Source organism: Xenopus tropicalis, chromosome 3 (genome assembly GCF_000004195.4).
Source record: "Xenopus tropicalis strain Nigerian chromosome 3, UCB_Xtro_10.0, whole genome shotgun sequence".
NCBI classification, from domain to species: Eukaryota; Metazoa; Chordata; class Amphibia; order Anura; family Pipidae; genus Xenopus; species Xenopus tropicalis.
This window is the reverse complement of record NC_030679.2, coordinates 103,885,735-103,906,829: the sequence shown is the minus strand read 5'-3', so window position 1 is coordinate 103,906,829 and position 21,095 is coordinate 103,885,735. Positions and strand designations below refer to the sequence as shown.

General features: G+C 36.6%; 1 protein-coding gene across 1 annotated transcript in view; it reads left to right on the top strand.

Annotated features, from left to right (window-relative positions):
• fbn1 (fibrillin 1) overlaps nt 1-21,095 on the top strand; it is a 123,049-nt gene that overhangs the window by 4,954 nt on the left and 97,000 nt on the right. The window contains exons 3-4 of the mRNA XM_002936569.5: nt 12,579-12,661; nt 14,381-14,479. Of these exons, the coding sequence (XP_002936615.3) occupies nt 12,579-12,661; nt 14,381-14,479 (182 nt within the window). The remainder of the gene's footprint in view (nt 1-12,578; nt 12,662-14,380; nt 14,480-21,095) is intronic.

Sequence of the window (21,095 nt, the reverse complement as noted above, 5' to 3'; positions counted from 1 at the left end):
CCATGAGCTCAATTATGCTATGCTATGTGCCCTGTAAACCTGAAGTTAAATACAGGCATTACAATAAAACCTTATGGCTATTTTTGCCTTGATATGGTTGGGAGCAGGACAAATTTAAATAAAGGCCCATGTTTGCTAAGTTATGCAATGCCATAATACTTTTTATTAGAACAGTGGTTCTCATGTAACATTTACCTTATACTGGCAAGCACCGATGGTCACAAAGTAAATTTTAAAGATACTACTACTGCCATAAAAAGTGGTGGATTAAGGTTGGGGAACTGCAAGTTTTACCACTCATCTCAAGAAGAAATAAGCCAAGTAGATAAGTGAGAAGTACACATTTGCAGCATTGTCATTTTCTGCCAGTAGACAGTATTATATAAGCTTATCAATTTGATAAACTTTTAGATCTGACCTACTGAAGCTTGATTTTTGGTGGGATGCAGACCATTGCAGATAATCATTCATTACATCATATACTAATAAAATAATAAATAACATTTGTGATTTTGTTAAAGAAAACTGGTCGCTCTCTGAGTCTGGATACCCTCTCTTAAACACTCAATGTGCTTGTGCTGACATCTCATTAATGTAATGTGTGCTTTTGCGCCCCCTTGTGTTTCATACATATCAATCTGATTCACTTTGAGTGAAAGAAGGACTTTTCAAGTGAGCTAGCTTAGCTCATCAGCTTTCCCTTGGATAAATAGCAGTTTAATATGCGTCCAAACCATTCAAAAACCTGTTTCCTGTGGGAAGTATTTCTTTGTGAGTTTGGTTTCAGAATCTCATTGTTTTTATCCCTACAAGCAAGCCATTAACTCAAATCCCTGTACCTGTTCCAAGACTTTGCTGAGTGGCCTTTCTAACTGAGGATTTATATTATAAAATACTATACATTCGTAGTTTATTTAAAGCTGCTAACTGACATGATTTTCCTTGTCAAATTTAGAAAAACAATAAAAATTAAAATGCACATGTATACAGAATAAATTATTCAGTAGCAGTAGTCACATATTTAGTTTTTCTATTTTTCTGGTCACAGAAGCTGCCTAAATATTTGCCACTATTTTAGTTGCAATGCATTGTCATAACCAGTAGATGGAACCCATGCACAGGGGTGCCCCCACTACCTACTCTAGCTAAGAGGTTTTAAAATAGGTCTATTACTAAACTAGAAAAAGTACTTTGCTGGGCAGTTTTGCAACTTACACTAATTTTCTATTTTTAGTGGTTTCTAAGATATTTGTTTTAGACACATTTATACTGCTAAACAGCCCTTTGAAGCTCTTTGAAGGCCTAAAAAGTCAGTAACCCGAACTGTCTATGCACTTTTTATGTATATCCTTGATTCACTTAGCTCTAGGATTGCTGATTCTCAATTGAGCTAAAAGGCAAGTATTAGAAGTTTAAAGATATCACAGAAACCATTAAGTATAGAAAATGACTGTAAATTGCAGACATGCTCAACAAAACAATTTACACCAGTTTATTTTTTTGCCAACATATTTCACTGTGCTGTACAGTAAAATAGAAAGAATTAGGAAACGTTGGAACTTGAAAGGGAATTCCAGAGAAGTCAAAAAACCAAGTGATGGCTTAAATGTGAATGTCTATGTGAAGTGGTAATGAGTGAGGTGTTGATGAGTAGATACCGTATTTTTCGCCCTATAAGACACTCCGGAATATAAGACGCATCCAATTTTAAAGGAGGAAAATCTAGAAAAAAAAAGATTCTTAACCAAATACTGTACTAAAATATTTTATAACTGTATAAAGTTAATTGTCTCTGGGCTCGCACATAATGAGGCTTCCCCCAGGCCCCCCCCCAAGCATCCTTCAGCTTCCCCCAGGGCCCCCCCAAGTATCCTTCAGCTTCCCCCAGGCCCCCCCCAAGTATCCTTCAGCTTCCCCCAGGGCCCCCCCCCAAGTATCCTTCAGCGTCCCCCAGGGCCTCCAAGCATCCTCCAGCTCCCCCACGGCACCCCCAGCATTCTTCAGCTTCCCCCAGGGCCCCCAAGCACCTTCCATTTCACCCCTAACCTCCCCCCAGCGGCCTCCGGCTTCTGTGATGTCTTCCTCTCTGTGCCGCGGCTCCCAGCTGCTTCTGTGCTTTTATAAGGTTGCGCCCTGTGCGTGTGACGTCAGTACACACGGGCGCAACCTTATAAAAGCGAGAATGTAGCAGAGAGCCGCGGCACATAGAGGAAGATGCAGTTCGTCGTATAAGACGCACCAACTTCCCCCCCCAGTTTTGGGGAAGAAAAAGTGCGTCTTATACGGCAAAAAATACGGTATTTACTGTAATGAGTGGTTTGGTGGGTACTTAAAGATAAGTTCTGAAATGTAGAGTGGGGCAGAACTGTGAACTGCTTTAAAATTAAAGGTCAATACCTTGAATTATATCCATAAAGTTAGTGGAAGCTGCCGTATTCAGTACAGTAAATGAGTAAAAAATATATGGTGCATTTTTTGTTTAGAATTTTTTTTAGGTAAAAGGGACATTATTTAGTTATTCCTTAGACAGGAATGAAGGAGAGTGCAAAATCAAGGGTAACCCCAAGGCACTGGGCCTGGGGAGAGGGATTCATTAATGGTAATAAAAATTTCTGGGATGCTATGGGTGTTGGATGACATAAAGAGGACAGTTTCTGTTTTTGGTTTAATTTAAGGTAGCGCTTAAAAACTCAAATAGCAATAGCTGACAGACAAGAAGCAACCTGAGTTAAAAGTTAGTATTAATGTTAGTATTATTTAACCAGAAGTCAGTTAAAGGTCATACTTCCCATACATGTGTCTATAAACCTCTTGAGACACAGTTTTAACTCCATGTGTTTGTCAGTGGTACATTGCATGCTTATGTGTTATGCATATATCAAAGTACCAGTCACAGAGAAGTTTAACGCAACATTCAATGGTCTTACTAGCTAGGGGGAAATGGGGGCCTGGTCCACTGGGACTGCTTCCTCTGCAGTTGTACAGAAATCCCTCCTCCCCAGCCGCTCTACCTGAGAGTGAGCTTTTAAATTATAAGCAAATCCATAATATATATCATGTATATGCAGGTACAGAAGGGTCAACACAATATGGTCGGCACCAGCTTTCCACTCCAAATGGATAGACAGATTTCAGAAAAAAGTCTGAGAACAGCACTGCAGTCATGCATAAGATTTTATTGATTAGTAAGTACTGTATATTAGATAATTTATTTTTAGTATTTGGTAACATTTTTCTCATAGTTGCAAATTTTTAATTATTTAGAATTGCAGCTGGAATTAATATAATAAGTCATTTTTGTTTGCTAGCTTAGGGATCCATAAATCATTTTCTTATTGAAGGAGGAAACATCTTAGTTCCTTACAGTTGTTGTTGGAAGAAGTAGCTGGTTTACTGACTGATTCATGTAGCCATTCACATTTGCTTATATATCATATGGTTTCCATGCTTTATTGGGCAGTTGTTGTGTTTTCAGTGGGAGACAAACAGCTCTAAATTTACCACTGTGGCTTGATATATTCTTTGTACAGATTTGAAATGTGGTTTCCTTCACTGTCAGAGACTTAGCGGACATTCTTTGGGCAGAGACGCCAGTTGGACATTGTTCTCACGAGAGGGCCCATTGTGCTCACTGTTCTTAGTGATAGTTGCTAGAATGACTCATTTCGTGTGTATGATATGTTTTTGGCTTTGCAAGCAGGGATGTTGGCACTCGCTAATAATTTGCGTTTTGTAATAAATGTATTTGATGAAATTAGGTTTTAGTACAAAGGGGGCATTAACATATGTGGGATCAGAAGGTATAAAGGCCTTTATAAAAACAAGTTTATTTAATCTTTTTTTTAAACCACAGAATAAACAAATTACTTTTCATCTGGATGTCTATGGGCTAGCTGTGGCCCTCCAAGATATGTTTATAGCCCACAGCTTACCCAAGGACAACACAGATTTTTTTGTATGATATCATTTCATCATAAACTTGTCCACATATGTGTTTTGTTTTGGATAATAGGTCTTGTGCTTTGAAAGAGGTGCAACAGCACTGGCAAGAATGCTGGTGACCTCAGACTTTTTTCTGTGGTATGATCTCACATTGAGTGGGATCTGTGTTTTACTTATATATTGGAGTGACACAAGGAATGCCATGTACATATGTGCTGAGGATTTACCATTTACCATATATGCCACTGCTGGCCAATAAGTTTCTTATTTTTCTCTATCAATCTATCTATCTATCTTTTTTTTTCTTGCATCTATTTATCGATCCATCTATCTGTCTTATATAAAAATGATCAATTAACCCCTCGATACATAAGTCCTCTGTATTAACAGTTTTAAACAAGGTACAGTATTAGAATATTGTACAACTGTTTAGTTTTTTGAAAAGTTAGACCAGTGTGCTACCCCCATAAATATCTGCTACCTGGGCTCGGAACTATGTGCCTTTCTACTAATGTGGACCTTTATGTGCAGTGGCCACAAATGAGTTATTGTATCTGTGATCACATGGAACTTGTACTTTGTGATATGTCACTTATTATATTATTATGTTATCTTCTGTATCATAGTAAATAATATTCCCCTTCTGGTAAAACATGACAGTATTATAATGTTATAATTCAGTGCTGTCCAACTTCTGTGGTACCGAGGGCCGGAATTTCTCTAGCAAACATATTGGAGGGCCGCTAATGAAAGCCGGTTTTAACCACTCCCCCTTTTAAACCACACCCACTTCAAACCACACCCATGTTATCACAAGAGCTTTGAAGGCCATGCCCACATTAATGGTGGTAGCGCAGCAAAAACCCAAATGGTTGGTGCTCACTGCAGGGATATCAGCCTTCATTCAAATGTGAAAGAATTATATAATGTCATACTAAGACATACCTCTTCCTCCCCTGTGGGTAGCACAGCAACCCCCAGCACATAATTACACACCTTAGGGACCATTTAATGGCTATATCCAACTGCTAACAAACTCCCAGAATAAACCCCTGCCAGGTTCACCTCCCACAGGCAGCATAGGGCTGGTAGAGTATGGCACACACAGACAGCATAGGGCAGGCAGAGTATGGCACACACAGGCAGCATAGGGCAGGCAGAGTATGGCACACACAGGCAGTGTAGGGCAGGCAGATTATGGCACACACAGGCAGCATAGGGCAGGTAGATTATGGCACACACAGGCAGGGTAGGGCAGGCAAATTATGGCACACACAGGCAGGGTAGGGCAGGCAGAGTACGGCACACACAGGCAGGGCAGGCAGAGTATGGCACACACAGGCAGCATAGAGCAGGCAGAGTATGGCACACACAGGCAGCATAGGGCAAGTAGACTATGGCACACACAGGCAGGGTAGGGCAGGCAGAGTATGGCACACACAGACAGCATAGGGCAGCCACAGTTTGGCGCACACAGGCAGCATAGGGCAACCAGAGTATGGCACACAAAGGCAACATAGGGCAGGAAGAGTATTGCACACACAGGCAGTACTCTGCCTGTCCTATGCTGCCTGTGTGTGCCATACTCTGCCTGCCCTATGCTGCCTGTGTGTGCCATACTCTGCCTGCACTACCCTGCCTGTGTGTGCCATACTCTGCCTGCCCTACCCTGCTTGTGTGCCATACTCTGCCTGCCCTACCCTGCCTGTGTGCCATACTCTGCCTGGCCTACCCTGCCTGTGTGTGCCATAATCTACCTGCCCTATCCTGCCTGTGTGTGCCATACTCTGCCTGTACCATCATACATTTATTTATTATTTTTGCTTAAGAATGGATATTGAAGGACTTTCCCTCTAACCTTGTATAACCTACATACAGCCATTTTTAGGTTAGTAGAATTGGGAGGTCTCTATAACTTCACACAGAGCATCTGACTTGGCAATGTTTTGTTTTCAGTCTTATTCCCCTGGTGCAAAGAAATTATGTGAAACATTGTATTATTTTTATTAGGGTTGAGAGTTCAACACAATAGTTGAGAAGGGAGAAGTTGAAGATGTACGAGAGTGCAGGTTATGTTATGAAAACAAAGATGCTTACTTCTATTAATTAAATTTAATTTACTTTTAATTGCATTTTTCTCCGTAAATGTATAATTTTTCTGTGATAAGTTATAGTAATGAAAGCATGTCTCATATGCAGCCTTGTAATAACGAAGGTAATATAAATACTGATTATTTTTCACCCTCTAGACACCCAAGTTCCTATGTTAGTTTCTATGTTAACTATCACTTTTCAGAAGAAAAACATTTCCATGCTGAAAGCTATAATGCTTCTTCCATAGTGTCTCTTTCTCACTATCACTATTTGGATAATCAGGAGCCAGTTGTGCAGTTACCCTACCTACTGAGGAAGTGCACCAAAATATTTCAAAATCTGGATAATAAAACCCACCTTTATCCCTCCACGTTAATTTGTATAAACTAAAACGTTACCATTTATTCAATTTTGAAGCCCTTGCCCCCAAGATTACAGGTTAGTTTTGGCATTCTCAGTACAATTTAGGGGTTTATTACATACTATAGGATGATTTATTGTGTCATACAGAATAACTACATTATCATATACTCTCTAGTACCAGGACTTATTTATTCTGAAATCCTATTTATTTTAGCAACCCCTCTCTAATGATTAAATTGTGTGTGTTGGAGATAAAACAACTTGGGCTACCTGTGAGCAGGTGTTTGAAAATCCAAGATGGCAGCTGTGATAGACTACACATACAGTGGCGTTAAAAGGAAATTTTGGGGAAAAGTTAGTATTGTTTTAAAAAATAAAGTTGGCGATTTGCTACAGGAAAGGGGGCTCTACAACATATTAGGTAAAATAGTAGAAGCCTTTTCTTGCTCTTTAAAAACCTGCCCAAAGTGGCTAATGTGGGGATCAATGATTCCCCATTGTTTTAGCAGAGCAAATTGTTTGTGAAATCTGAAGGGATATTTTTTTACCAAGCAGTAACAATGGTAAAAAAATACAGAATTCTGATGTTCTTTCACAACAGAGTCAATGAACTTTTGTAATCTGACTTTTTATGCTTTAGAAATAGAAATGTCATGTTATAGATTAATGCTTCATAAATCCTCCCTTCTGAAGGGAAAACTATTTCTTGCCTGAGATGAATGCCACAGGCTGCCAGTGGCCAATCGCACAATGCATATGTATAGCTGTTCACTTTTGTACAAAATTCACAAATCTAACAGTTCAAATTAATAGAACAATCTTTGCCATATAGATAGTAACCAAAAATTGTGCAGCTAAAGATATATTTACCTCAGAATCATCCCTCTGCTGATCCTTCACTTCTGCACAGACCGTGTGCTGGGGGGATCAGTGACCCCTATAAATACTACGGAGAAATTAGCCAGTGTCCTTTCAATTGGTCCAGTATGAAAAAAGTAAGGGAAAAGCCTGGATGTGAGTGTGTGTCAGTGTATCAGGTTTAAAATAGACTATTCTCATCCCTTCAGAAAACTGACCAGAGAGACAGAAGAAGGACTGATTTGACAGGTATAAAACGTAGTTTTTACAGAGGCCTTTTTATTTTTTTTTTATGGAAAATGGATTTTCTGACAAGCTGGTGGTATAATAAGATTTAGACATTGAAGGTGAACCATCCCTTTAATTAATTGGTTTCATTGCCCCGCTATCATGTTCTCAGTGGCACTTCAGAAAGCCAGGTCAGCAGTTTTCTGTTACAATTTGATACATTTATTGATAAACTTCTTATTAGCATAACAGAAATTTCAAGGATTTGTTTTGTTGGCTTGCACCTGGGCCAGTGCAGTGGCTCCAGCACATCTGAAACACATTCTTAGCCTGCACAGACTCATCAGACTCAATCAGCCCATGTGGCTTAGGCCTTAAACCTGATGTATTAAAGGAAAACTATACCTCCAAACAATTTTTACATATAAAAATTTATTGCATAAACAAGCTCATATATAAAACCTTGCTTCATCTAAATAAATCATTTTTTAGTAGTATGGGCTATTGGGTTATCCTAAATAGAAAACTGACATTTTAAGAATTAAGGGCTGCCTCCTGAGGTCATAGGATTCACAGTGCACACAAACAAGCCAAGGCACACATACATAGTAAGCCACATCAGCCAATTATTGGACAGAGTTCTGTCTTTTGCGCCCACACTACTTTCTGTTACAGTTAGAGCTGCATTATTTCTGGTCATGTGATCTCTGAGGGAGCACTCAGCCCATCACTAAATGGTGGTTCAAGGGAAAGGATGTAAAAGGGCAATATTTACTGATATATACATTCCAGTTTGGCGAGATTCTTTAATAGGTCACTTAACATAATATAAACTATCTGTTGCTTAGGTATTTATTCTGGGGGTATAGTTTTCCATTAAATTACTCTGATAAGTTTAAAAGGACTGTTCCCTTATGTTGAAAAAATTAAAGATGTAAAATAAAATCTTTAAAAAAAGGACTTTACTAAAGCTGTAGGTACATGCTCAGTGGTGGCTGAAGCTGTTACTGCTGAGAAATGTATCAACTAATGTATCAGAGTAAAATGTTGTGTAGAAAGTCAAAAAAGTAATCTGGTTTACTTGTCTTCTACTGGTAAACGTGGGGTGGAGAAATCTATTACATATCCATGGCGAATGCCCCATCCAAGCTAAGCAAACTGACAGCTGTAGAGAGAAAGGCTCTATTGACCCATAGTATAGTTTTCTCTTTATTGAGATTTAGTACTGTAGATTGATTGATCAGTAGTTTAAGTTCAAGTTAAAAGTGAGGTAGAGTTTTAACCCTTTTTAAGGGTAAGTCCTTGCTGTTGAACTCACGCCTGATATTTTATATAGTTTTTATAGCTAAATTAAATGTTATCATTAGCTGTGCATGCCATTATTTCCCCTTTCGAAGCAATGTTTAACAATATTCTCAGTAATAACTATGGCAATTGGCAACAGCTGGCCATACAGTCAACTCTTCTGCTATGTGTTGACGTACTTGGAGTGTTTATTTGATACAGTAGATTTAGGAATCTCAAGAGATTCCATGGAGTGATTAGACAATCTGTATTAACTGTTTATAGTGTTAAAGAAGACTGCAAACTATTTCAGTCTGTTCTCCAGTAGGGCTTTCAGAATCTGGGCGTTGCTAAGTACCAGGTTAAAGTATTTTTTATTAGTCTATAATTTGTATATAAAGAACATAAACAGAGTTGTAATTTTTACACAACAGTCAACATTGGAAAAATGACAAGCAGCTCTAAAATGTAAAGCATGCATGCTCAGTAATCTTATGTTAACAATGGGTGTTAACAATGTTTGATTAATGATGAATGCTATCTCACTGGCAAGAAGCAGACATTCTTCTAATGCTATCTAGCAACATGTTGGAAAGGGGTCAATATACAACTTTCATCTAATAAAAAGCTGTTGAACATTTACTAGATGAAAATGGTTGGCACTGGATATCAACAAAGTTCAGCCTAATACATTGGTGCTTCTTGTACTAGAAGAAGTCTTGTACTTGGTGGTGCATTTGAATGGGCAAACCATTGATATACTTCTTTTTTTGTAGCAAAAAAACTTTAAAGAACGACAGACTCTTGAGGTATCTATGGCAGATGTTTTGAGATTGATTTTTCCTCAATGTCAAAATGAACATTTTAAAGCAGAGTATTATTTGATAAGCATAGTAATATTTGAGAAGCAGAGTATATGGTGCACAGTGTAAAGTTCTTAAAGAGATGCATATTGTTATTTATATTACGCTACTTGTATATGAAGCACTGTACATTAAAATAGTACATTCATAGCAAAGATGGGAAACAATACAATAAGAGAATATAAATAAATACAAAATTCAAAATGAAGTGCTAAGCAATTAGACACAAACTGTAGATAGTCACAATACTGTGGAGCCTACAATCTAGATAATAACTTTTCATTTGTGTTTCAAAAGCTTTAAGACGCTTCCCTCTTTGCAGATAAATGTCCTTGAAGAGTAGGATGATCTTAAAACATGATATCCTGTTAACTATGGAATTTTAGGGGGTTTCCAAGTATAATACGATACCTGAAGCCAAGCACTTTTATGTTTATAGGTCGCATGAACCATTTTGGTAGGCAAAGAACTATGAGGTCTAGTAAGCAATTCAATTTCTACCCTAACACACCACTCCTAAAACTGATAGACTATTAGACCTACTTTTTACTCCTCTAATTATTGACACACACACATTTTAAGTCCTGTAGTTATGTACAATATCTATCTATAATCTATATGGTCTAATAATACATGGCATTTCATTCATTTAGCTTGGCATTCTACATGCAGAAGCCCATGTTTTATCAACCCCACCTAAAAGTAGGTGCTATGGCAGCTGATGCAGGGACACATTTTATCTTTCTGCCCCAACATAAAAACATACGCTTAAAGATTATGTTGTGGTTGAACTTAAACATTAAGCCTTTTCTTTGAAATAATATTAACTTAAAGTAGTGGGTAACTTGCTGACAATAAGAATAAATATAATATAAATATATTATAATAATATAATTATAATAATTATAATAAAAGATGATGATGAAAAGGGTGGCACATTTGACCTCCTACAGGACAGGAATCATGGGTTCATTTGTAGAAAGGACACTGTCTGTTTGGACGTTTCTCTGTCTGTGTTTGTATAGGGCAAGGAATGATGTAAATGATATGGTGGCTCTGTATAAGTGATAATAATAAACTGAAAAACCATACTAACCAAATCACACCATTGTTTAAGATACCAATTACATTAAAAAGTGCAAATGTCAGTGTGATGACATAATCATAATAATATAATGCATATTGCTGTAAACATTAGAACCCCCTACCCCATAAGGTCACCAGTCTCCTATCTTAATGTAGGCCATTAATCATACAAATATGGTAGTTAGTGCCTTAATTACTTGTTAAAACTTCTCATAGGAATTCATGGAAAATCAGCATATGGCTGACACTAGCAGGTGCCCACAATAGCTAGAGCATTTCTATGGTATAAGAAATGTATGTATATTTGTATATTTTTATTTATAAAGCGCTACTTATGTACGCAGTGACCGCAAGGACATTCTGACAACTTCAGTTCTCTTTGAGAGCACTGTGGTGATCAAAAATCCTTGTGTGCCATACTCCTTATAGTGCAGAGATTTCATTTTTTTGCTAAAAGCCGTTGAGCTTCGCTGGTTTTGCAAATACTGTACAGTATTTTGGCATACCTGCCATGTTTCTTCTATTGTTTGTCTACAGCACTTCACAGTACTGGACAGTCCTATTAAAAAGCTTGAGACAATGTTTGGGTTTTCAATTCCCTTGTATTACTGATATAAAAAAATACAAAAAGGAACTTGTTCACTAATTTAGGGGCTAAATTGCCCAAGGAATTGTTTTTTTTTTTTTACCACCCTGTTAAAAGTAAGAAAATAAAAGCAAAAAGCTTAGTGGTTCCTACTGCATCTATTAAAATATGGCATGATGACCATAAATACTTTGTAATTATTTTTATAGACCAGTGTGAACTGTAATGACAATAGTTCCTGTATCAACCAAACAACACGTCAGTCATGTAACACTGAAATTATTGTGATTAAAGAATTTATTATCTATAAATCTGTAAATACAGCAATGCCTTTTCCATAGTTTTTTTAAATGAGCACTTAACTGATTTGTTATGCCTCTGGAGTAATAAGACAGTATCTTGTACTTACAAGCTAAAATAAATCCCTGATGATAGGAGGTTTCTAAAGGTTTAAACACATTTTTATTAACCTTAAGACACATTGCTCTACATTACATTGTTTAGCCTTGTTAGAGTAAAGTAAATTCTTTTAATTGAAAGATTTAATTGAAATAACAAATACGGACCCACCCAAAGGAAGCAAGAAATAACAAAGGCAGAATAGCGATAGCCAAGAAAAGGAGAAAAGGAAAGGGAAGCCATAGGAAAAATAGGAACTGACTTTCTGTTTCTGAAGTCAAAAGTAAACAAAGAGGTGTTACCTGTGAGAGGGACGCAGAGCAGAACTGGTTGCTTGAGTCATTGGTTGCCAGACTTTTTGGTTCAAGCCCTTCTTTTCTCAGGGCTAACCTTAGCTCATATGGTTACAGATATAGAAAATAATTGGTGTTTCAACCAGTCAGCCAGAGTCCCAAGAATATCTCTGACAGTGTGTAAGTGCTCACAGGCTAACAACCAAAATCTCACACTAACTGGCCTTTAGTCTGGGGGGCCTTTAGTCACGGGGGCAGCAGCCCAAATCTGGGAATATTTGTTTTTGTTTTTTGGTTTAAGAGAAATGCTAGAATAGGCATGTATGATTTCAGTGTCACATCATTTGTGTAGCTTTCAGGCACTATGTTGTGCAATGAGGAAGATGCATTTTATCGTTCATGAAAAAGGGAACATCCGACCAAAACAGTTTAATAAGGGGACAGTTGCAAAAAACATGGACATTAATAACATTCCTGCACTACATTTGAGGCACGTTTCAGGGGAACCTGGATGTAAAGAAAAATTATTTATGCTTTTTCTATAGCTTTCAGTCAGATCAATGTGCAGGTTTTCTCTTTTAGGCCCAATGTTTGTGGATCGCGGTACAATGCTTACTGTTGTCCTGGATGGAAAACGCTTCCTGGAGGGAACCAATGTATTGTCCGTAAGTTTTTTTCATTTTTACTGTACCATTTGTTAGCCTGGCAATTAAACTCAGATCTATACCAATGGTAACAATAAAGAAAATGACTTTGATTATATTAATATAACTGCTCATTAATTTATTTGAATATGAGCCTAATTGTTACTAATACAGTTTCTTACAATGCGTTTGTTAAATATTCTTGTGCTATTTATGTACACAAAAATAATTATGATTTTTAAAATGTTGTCATTCTTCAGCTTGTTGACATTGCATCACAACTGGAACTGAGAATTAAAGGGGAACTGTGCTAATTATAAAAATGCATTAAACTGAAGTGGTTGTTACATAAATCTGGTTTTACAATTTTTTAAAATATTTTTTCTTATAGTTTTTTCTTATAGTTGTTTATTTGTGCACAGTTTATCACTAGTGTGATAATGTTTTGTATAAGTGAAAAGATGGAAAAAAAATAAATAAAAAAGCATAAAAAACACAAAATCAATACACAAATTGACTTTGAAATGTGTTCTGGGAAAATTATGCTTCTCAGTAAAATATGTTTCATTAGGTAGAAAAAACTAAATAATAATAATAAATATGAAAAAATTTCCAGACAATTATTATATTTACTGGTCATAAATGTCAAAAGAAAGGAATTTTCCCCAACAGATGATAAATCTCATTGTGTGTCATTGCCCTTAGGGCCCTATAACATGCATGTTTTGCCACTCCCGCTTAATCTCATCTTGGCCAGACAACAAAAAACATCCTCTATCCTTAAACTAGAGATTCTATACCTGTGGCTTACCATGCTGGTAGGTGTTAGTCATCGTAACTCAGTGGTTCAAAATGAATGTAACAGCAATAGTAATCTATTGTTCTATTTATAAACCATTGACGTAGCAAACCAAATAGAAATTGGACAGATTGTTAGATTTCTACTTTATTTGGAAAAAAAAAAAAAATTGATTCAAATATTTCATTGTAAATGCATTTTTATTTAAGCTTTTCCTTCTTATTTATAAAGACTTTCAGTATTTAATATTTTAAGGAAACAGGCAGCATCATTTTCTCCATCTGTGGCATGTTGAAATCTATTATTTCTAATTGGGAGGCAAATTAAAAGTAAAAAATGGAAATTATTCTGCCTGTTGACAAAGTCATTAAAGAAGAAGAAAAAGTAAAAACTAAGATTTTTTTTTACAGGATTTCTTGTCTTCTTTTGTGTATACATGTTCTTCTCTGTCAGGCTTCTTGCTCTCCTTGAAAAATCCTTCAGGGCACTTCACAAGTCTAGTAAGTTTGCTCCTCTCTCCCTCTCCCCCTCCCATCTGTGCTGTGTAATCTGAGCTACCAGCAGCTAGAGCTGCAGCACGGAAACTACTGAGACCAAGCTAAAATTGCAGCTGCTATCAAACAAACAGAGGGAGCTTCTAGGACTGTTTACTCAGGAATGGTAAAACATTCTACAGATTAAATATAGCATTCTGGCTTGCTCTAAAATGCCAGAATGCCTTTCCTTCTCCTTTAAAGTGCCTTACAGTTTATGAAATCTAAGTCAGATTTTACTATTGCTGTAAAATCTATGATATAAAATCTATTTCACTTTCTTATTTTCAAGTCTTTATAAATAGGCAGTGCCTACTAGGAATAACATTAAAATGAATGAAAGCTGGAACATTTATAAATATGGCGCTATGTAGCAAAATATTTTTTTTTTTTTTAATTTCTCCACAGCTATTTGTCGGCATTCTTGTGGGGATGGTTTTTGCTCTCGGCCAAATATGTGCACTTGTCCCACTGGACAGATAGCTCCATCATGCGGATCCAAGTCTAGTGAGTATGAGCATGTTTAAATGCTTTCCACTTTTTCTATAAATTTGTTTGCGTCAAATATAAATTTAAGAGCACATGAAACTGGTAAAATAGTTTCATAATTTGATCAAATGCTAATTTACAGTTTGCAAATAATCTTGAGGAACTCTTACATATTACTGTTATAATGTGATCAAGCTGCCCTCTTACCATATGCAAACATGCAGACTATATATGTAAATTTGTATTTATGTAGCACTACTGTGTGCTCAGCACTGTACATATTGACGGTACGTTAATAATACAAACAGGATGACAAACATTCTAGTTATTAACAATAATATTTAATACTTTATTTGTGAGCCTACACTTTTTCCTACTGCAAATGATAATCTGTAAGCACCAGACTGATAAAATAAGCAATGGCTTATACAAGGTAAACTTGTTAGGCTGAGGGGACATGTTTCAGTGATTTGGTCTAAGAAATTTGATTTTAGAACAAAGCAGCAATTTGGAATTCCCAACTGCCAAACATTTTGATTGGAAGTGTATGTCATAGTTCAGCTGGCAAAGAAAAGCACCTAATCCCTCTGTGCCACCTATCATAACCATGAGTGATGAATAGAAAACCACACAGATTTGTGTTTTGAAACAGAAAACCTGGGATGTGCATTTTTGCCCAAAGCCTGTCTGTTCCATAAATATGAATGACAGACCACATGCAGAGTATTGGGCATTTCTTTGCCGGCTGAGGAAGAGGAGAAATGCTATGGGGCACATTTACTAACCCACGAACGAATGCGTCCAATTGCGTTTTTTTCGTAATGATCGGTATTTTGCGATTTTTTCGGAAAATTGTCGCGACTTTTTCGTTACTAATACGATTTGTGCGAAAAAACGCAAGTTTTTCGTAGCCATTTCGAAAGTTGCGTTAAAACTTGCGCAAAAAGTTGCGATTTTTTCGTAGCGTTAAAACTTGCGCGAAACGTCGCACCTTTTAAGTTTTAACGCTACGAAAAAGGCGCAACTTTTCACACAAGTTTTAACGCTACGAAAAAATCACCAGATTTTGCGCAACTTTCGGAATGGCTACGAAAAACTCGCGTTTTTTCGCGCAAATCGTATTGGTAACGAAAAAGTCGCGACAATTTCCGAAAAGTCGTAAAGATGCCGAAAAAATCGCAAAAAATACGAAAAAGTCGCAAAATGTTCGTTTTCAAATTGGAATTTTTCCAATTCGGTTCAGATTCGTGTCTTAGTAAATGTGCCCCTATGTGTGCCACTGACCTAATTATCTTTTTAAATACACTTCCTTCACTACGTAAATGTATTACATGTTTTATTACAGTTGTTACAGTTCTTAAAAAATTGTCACACTGCAGAAAATATTTAGTTTGTTTTTCTTCTGAAAAAATAAAGTTATCCTTATACAGAACAGTAAACCCACTAAACACTTAGATATTTATTATACCCTTTTGGGTGAAGACACACAGGGTAATTAGTCGCAGTGGTTTTTAAAACTCATTTGCGGCGACAATTCATGCATCATTTGCAGCGTGCTGATTTGTTGCTGTGACTTTTAAAAAATGTTGGGGCAACTAATCAGCCTGTGTGTCTTGCCCCTTTAATATGATTTAAACACTGATATTTTAAGACAGTTTGCACTTGGTCTTCATTTTTTTTTTGTGGTTTTGGCATTATTGAGCTTTATGTTCAGCAGCTGTCATGTTTCGAATTTTGGCAGCTACCTAGTTGCTAAGGGCCTAAATAAAAGATAAATAATAAAATCTAACAATAAAATTGTAGGCTAACATAGCAATAGTTTTTTTTGGCAGGGTCAGTGACTCCCATTTGAAAGCTATAAAAGGGCAGAATAAGAAGGTAAATAATTTATAAAAAAAAAAAAATATGAAGAAGTATTGAAGAATTTCTAGGAATGGGGCATTTCATAAAAGTTACCCTTAACAGTACATCAAGTTCATCTTAACAGCGAATTACCCCTTTAAGGTTATTGGATTAACACAATAAAGTTGGCTACCCCACAAGTAAGGAAGGAAACAAACCCCCAAAATAAATATATCAATCCAGTGGAAACTGGATTGATAGCTGACACTTGCCTGCTTACTGGATTACTTATCATCATATTAAAAAAGTGTGGCAGAACCAAGTTCTTGTACTTATCAGGTCCAGACAGGGATTCAAAATAGGCCCTTCACTTATAAGTACACAGAGGCCCAAACAGCCTCCCAACATCCCACTAAATAGTATTTGGAATTTGCCAGAAGCCACAGATTGTCAGTCTGGGCTTGGTACTTATCAGAAGAACGTCCAAGAAGGCTAAGGGCCCCATTTGGGGCCATATTACATGAATCAGGGATGTCTTTCCTGCAGACAAATTTAGGCACATTGTACATGAATAAGAGCAATTTCATATAACTAATGAAAACAAAATTACCATTAGCTTCTCAAGTTCCAGTAATTACATTTTATTATACACTTGGCCCAGATTGTACTCTGGAAATATTAATATAAGATTTAGTACAACAAATGTAGGAAATATTGTATTTTGGATGCAACAGAGAGAGAGTTTCTGAAATATCAATTATATTTTGCTAGCAGATTGAAAAATAATTGCCAGCCGTCCTTAAGATTCGACTTTCCCCCCTATAAAACTGTGAATTAACTATTGCTGTGAGAAGAGAATAAGTCATGATTTTCCTGAAAATAACAATTAGGGGCAGACTTATCATAATTGGAGTTTGTGAAAAAAAAAAAAATGGATGTGAAAAAAATATGTGTGACAAAACTTTTTTTCTTGAATGTAGCTTGAGAAAGAAACGTGACAGAATATTGTTGCACGCTGGCGAGAATGACATTTTTCCATTCATTTTCAATGAGACTAAAAATGTTTTAATAACCTGTCAAAATAAATAAATAAATCTGTTTAAGACAATTCCCATTGACTTTTGTTGAACCTCATACAGCTTTTACTTGCTGAGTTTTTTTCTGGTTATTGTTTTGCAGATTTTTACCCTAATAAATACTGGCTGTTTGTGGTTCTTAAGAATATTCTCAAGTATTTTCATGTTTTTTCCCCTGCGTAATTTCTCAAATTGCGAAAAACAGCGCAAACTCGAATTTTGATAAATCGGCCCTTAATCTTTTTTTTAATGATGCATTCTTTTTTAGCCTTGGAGTCCCAGCTGGACTTGGATATTATATATATATATACCCCTAAGAGCCATGGCCTAGTGATTAGTCATCCACAGTTAATCTCAGCTACCATGGGCAACTAACCTACCTGAAATACCTTCCCACCGGCAAAAGTGAATCGCTGGTGGGAAGGCATATGTGTCGCTTTGTTTTCTAAAGTTGCACAAAGTTTCAGCAAGAGAATAGTTCGGAAAACAAAGCAACACTTATGGCTTCCCATCAGCAATACAGTGATTAGTTGTCCATGGTACCCAAAATTCACTGTGGGAGACAGATCTCCCCCCTGGGCCATAGCCCTAACAGATCACTCTTATTAGGCATTACCCACATTTTAATGATTACCCAAGTTTTAGACAGTACTTTTAGTTTTGAGAATAGTTTATTAAAACATGATTATTCATTTAGTTGTGTAAAGTCTATTTAGCAAGATGTTCAAGCTCTCTGTTATTCTGTGACATTGGTTGGCAGCTGGTGGAAATGCTATAAAATTATTTCAAAAGCATGCTCCTTGGTACTCATTCAGAGAGCACTTCTGTCTGGGGTCTGACTAGCAGCCCTGCAGAGGGTCAGTGGATGCTTTAAAGTAGGTGCAAGAACTATGTATAGTGTTTAATTGGTGCTGCTCCAAGTATGTTGTGGAGCTCCTTGAACTGTGTAAATGAGATTACAAGTACTGCTTTAGCATGTTTATACTACTCATTCAGCCTCTGAAGGGGGTTTAATTATTTAATAGAATTATTTAAAGAAACCTGCAGCCTTCAAAATATATTACATGGCGTGCCATAATTGGGTTAAAATAATCTACACCTGTAATAATAATCTAATAATAATCTACACTGTTATAGTTAAATACCACACACAAACCTACACTACTTTATTAGGATTTTTAATTAAATTCCTCAAGGTGTAAAGTAATCACATTTTGTGGTTAATGAGATAAATATGAAAATAAATAAAACATGCTCGGTCAAAGGAAAAACCTTTCTGGTTTGATATTTGAGTTATAAAATGTTTTGTTAATTAGATTAAATTATAAAGAAATGTTAATATCTTTTAAACATTTTTATTTTGGGCTGAGACTGCAGTGGGCTTTTTTGCTGTACAAAACAGGTAGCAATAAAAATAAGTCAAATAAGCCTTAACTTTTGTGTTTAACATTCTCAAGCATCCTTAGGAGAAGTAAAGTTATAATCACTGGGGGGTGCCAAAATGTTAGGCACCCCCCAGTGATTGTAATAATTTTCCTGATACCCCGGGTCGGTGCTCCCGATATATATATATATTTGACAGCATTCCTTATTCAGAAATTTCAGATATCAGTATCTGTATTTTTTAAGCAGTGCCCCAGATCTGTCATGTTCACATGCACTATGGCCAGTTTACTCTGATCTCCCCCCATTTCAATGCTTTATTTTATTATAGAAGCTTTTAGTAGCTTGTCTGTTATCAGACAAATGATCTTTGCAGCTGCTTGGTGGAGAGCAAACTGTCAGCATGTGGCTGGCAGTGCAATAGACATTCCCACTGTGTAATTTGCTAGAGCAGAGTTTTCTTCAACTCAGCTAAGCTTTGCAGTGCATTGACTCCCAACGTAGAATGAACTCAAAGCCTTCTTATCATAGGGACCAGTCACTGGACTGTGTTCTTTCCCTTTTCCAGAGAACACATTGCATTCAGGCAGAACTGTGATAAATAACAGCTGGGCAATATCAAACCAGCAGTTTGGCAAAACAAAATTCACATATGATCATTATTTAAGAAAACACCTGTAATGTAAAGAGACAAAATACAGAAAGAGCACCCTAATGGTATTTTGTGTAAACAAAATGAACAAAAACCTGTTGAACATGAAAAAAAAGAAAACATATAATGCTGTCATTGAGGTGAGGGAAACTTTTTACCACATAATTGCAGTGCAAACTCTTCCTCGACTACACGCAATCACACAAATTACAGCACTTGCACTACACACATAATTATAAACCAAACTGTGTTTTGGCTGCAACCAGGAATTCGGTGTAATGAGCTGGCTTGCCATATAATCACAATGTACTTTGCTTCCACTGCTGCCATTGAGTCTGTAAGGGTCCATTTGCTAAACACTTTTCCTCATTTAAGGTGCATGGAAGTTGGACAGAAAAAGTAAAAACAATGCACATGGGCAGTCTGGTTTTGTGCTGTACCATACTGCATTCCATTTTCATTTAAAGGACCAGTAACATCGAAATGGAAAAATATTAAAATAGTTTCCAAAATATATATTTGCTGCCCTGAGATATATATATATTTGTGCTCGTTTGCTTATTTGCTGGGTTATTTCAGACATTGTTGTTCAGGTGAATACACAAATATAAAATGTTCAGTTTCAGTGAACTTAAGAAACCTTTCATTGTGTAATCTTGAGCTTGGAGGTCCAGTCTTTGGCTGAACTTTGATTATGGTTGCTGAGAATTGTACTACCTTTATATTATATAACCATTAACTAAAATATTGCAATGCCTGATGAAAAGTCATGTTAAAAACTGGTCTTTTCCTGCTCACATGATGATTTGTCAGCTACACACATAAACACCCGTCATTCAGTGATTCCATTATAGCCAGGATTTTATGCAAGAACTTGCATTATCACTTAATCAAACAGCAAAATGTCATTGACAGTAGCCAGGAATTCTCTGTAAGGACCTGCACTTTGCTTTTACACAATATTGATTTTCTGCATAGGGTTCACAGTACATGGTTCTTCCAATACAGCAGGAAATGCTTGACTTGCCAAATAATAACACAGATTAAACCTCTTGTACTGCAGCCAAATATTATGGTTAACAAGTTAATCATATCATAGGCCATGTCTATATTTATATCAAATTGATTGCTATCATTAATACATTAATGGCTCTCTGAGTGTCAGAATAATGACTCTCAGTTTCTCATTGAAGCCAGTGATTGTGCCTAGTTAATAAACTGGGCACAACTTTTTCACCAGGGATTGATACATCAAGTTCTTATGATTTGCAATTATGCTGGAATTATGTGAAATATTGCAATTTGTCATCTCTGAACCCATATATAAAAGATGACAAGCAACAACGATTGCACCATACTTGTGTACATCAGACTAGATCTGTATTTTGGTCTGTTGCTGCCTTAGGCACTGGTCCTCAGCACACCTACTTCCCATCAACGATCATGAAAATAGGGGTAGCTCACCCCTCAGCTCTGCCACCGCATTTAGTCAAAGGGATCCGATGGCAGACTGGTGGAAATGTTTTTTTCAAAGCAATATTTTCTAGTTAAGCAGAAATGTTCCTAAATGTTAAGTATGGGCCTTCTCAAACAACTACCTTCTGTAAAGCTTGGCATGTACTGTACTCGGAGGCAGATTTATCGTCATTCAGATTTAAGTTGTTTTAGAGTTTTTTTTCAA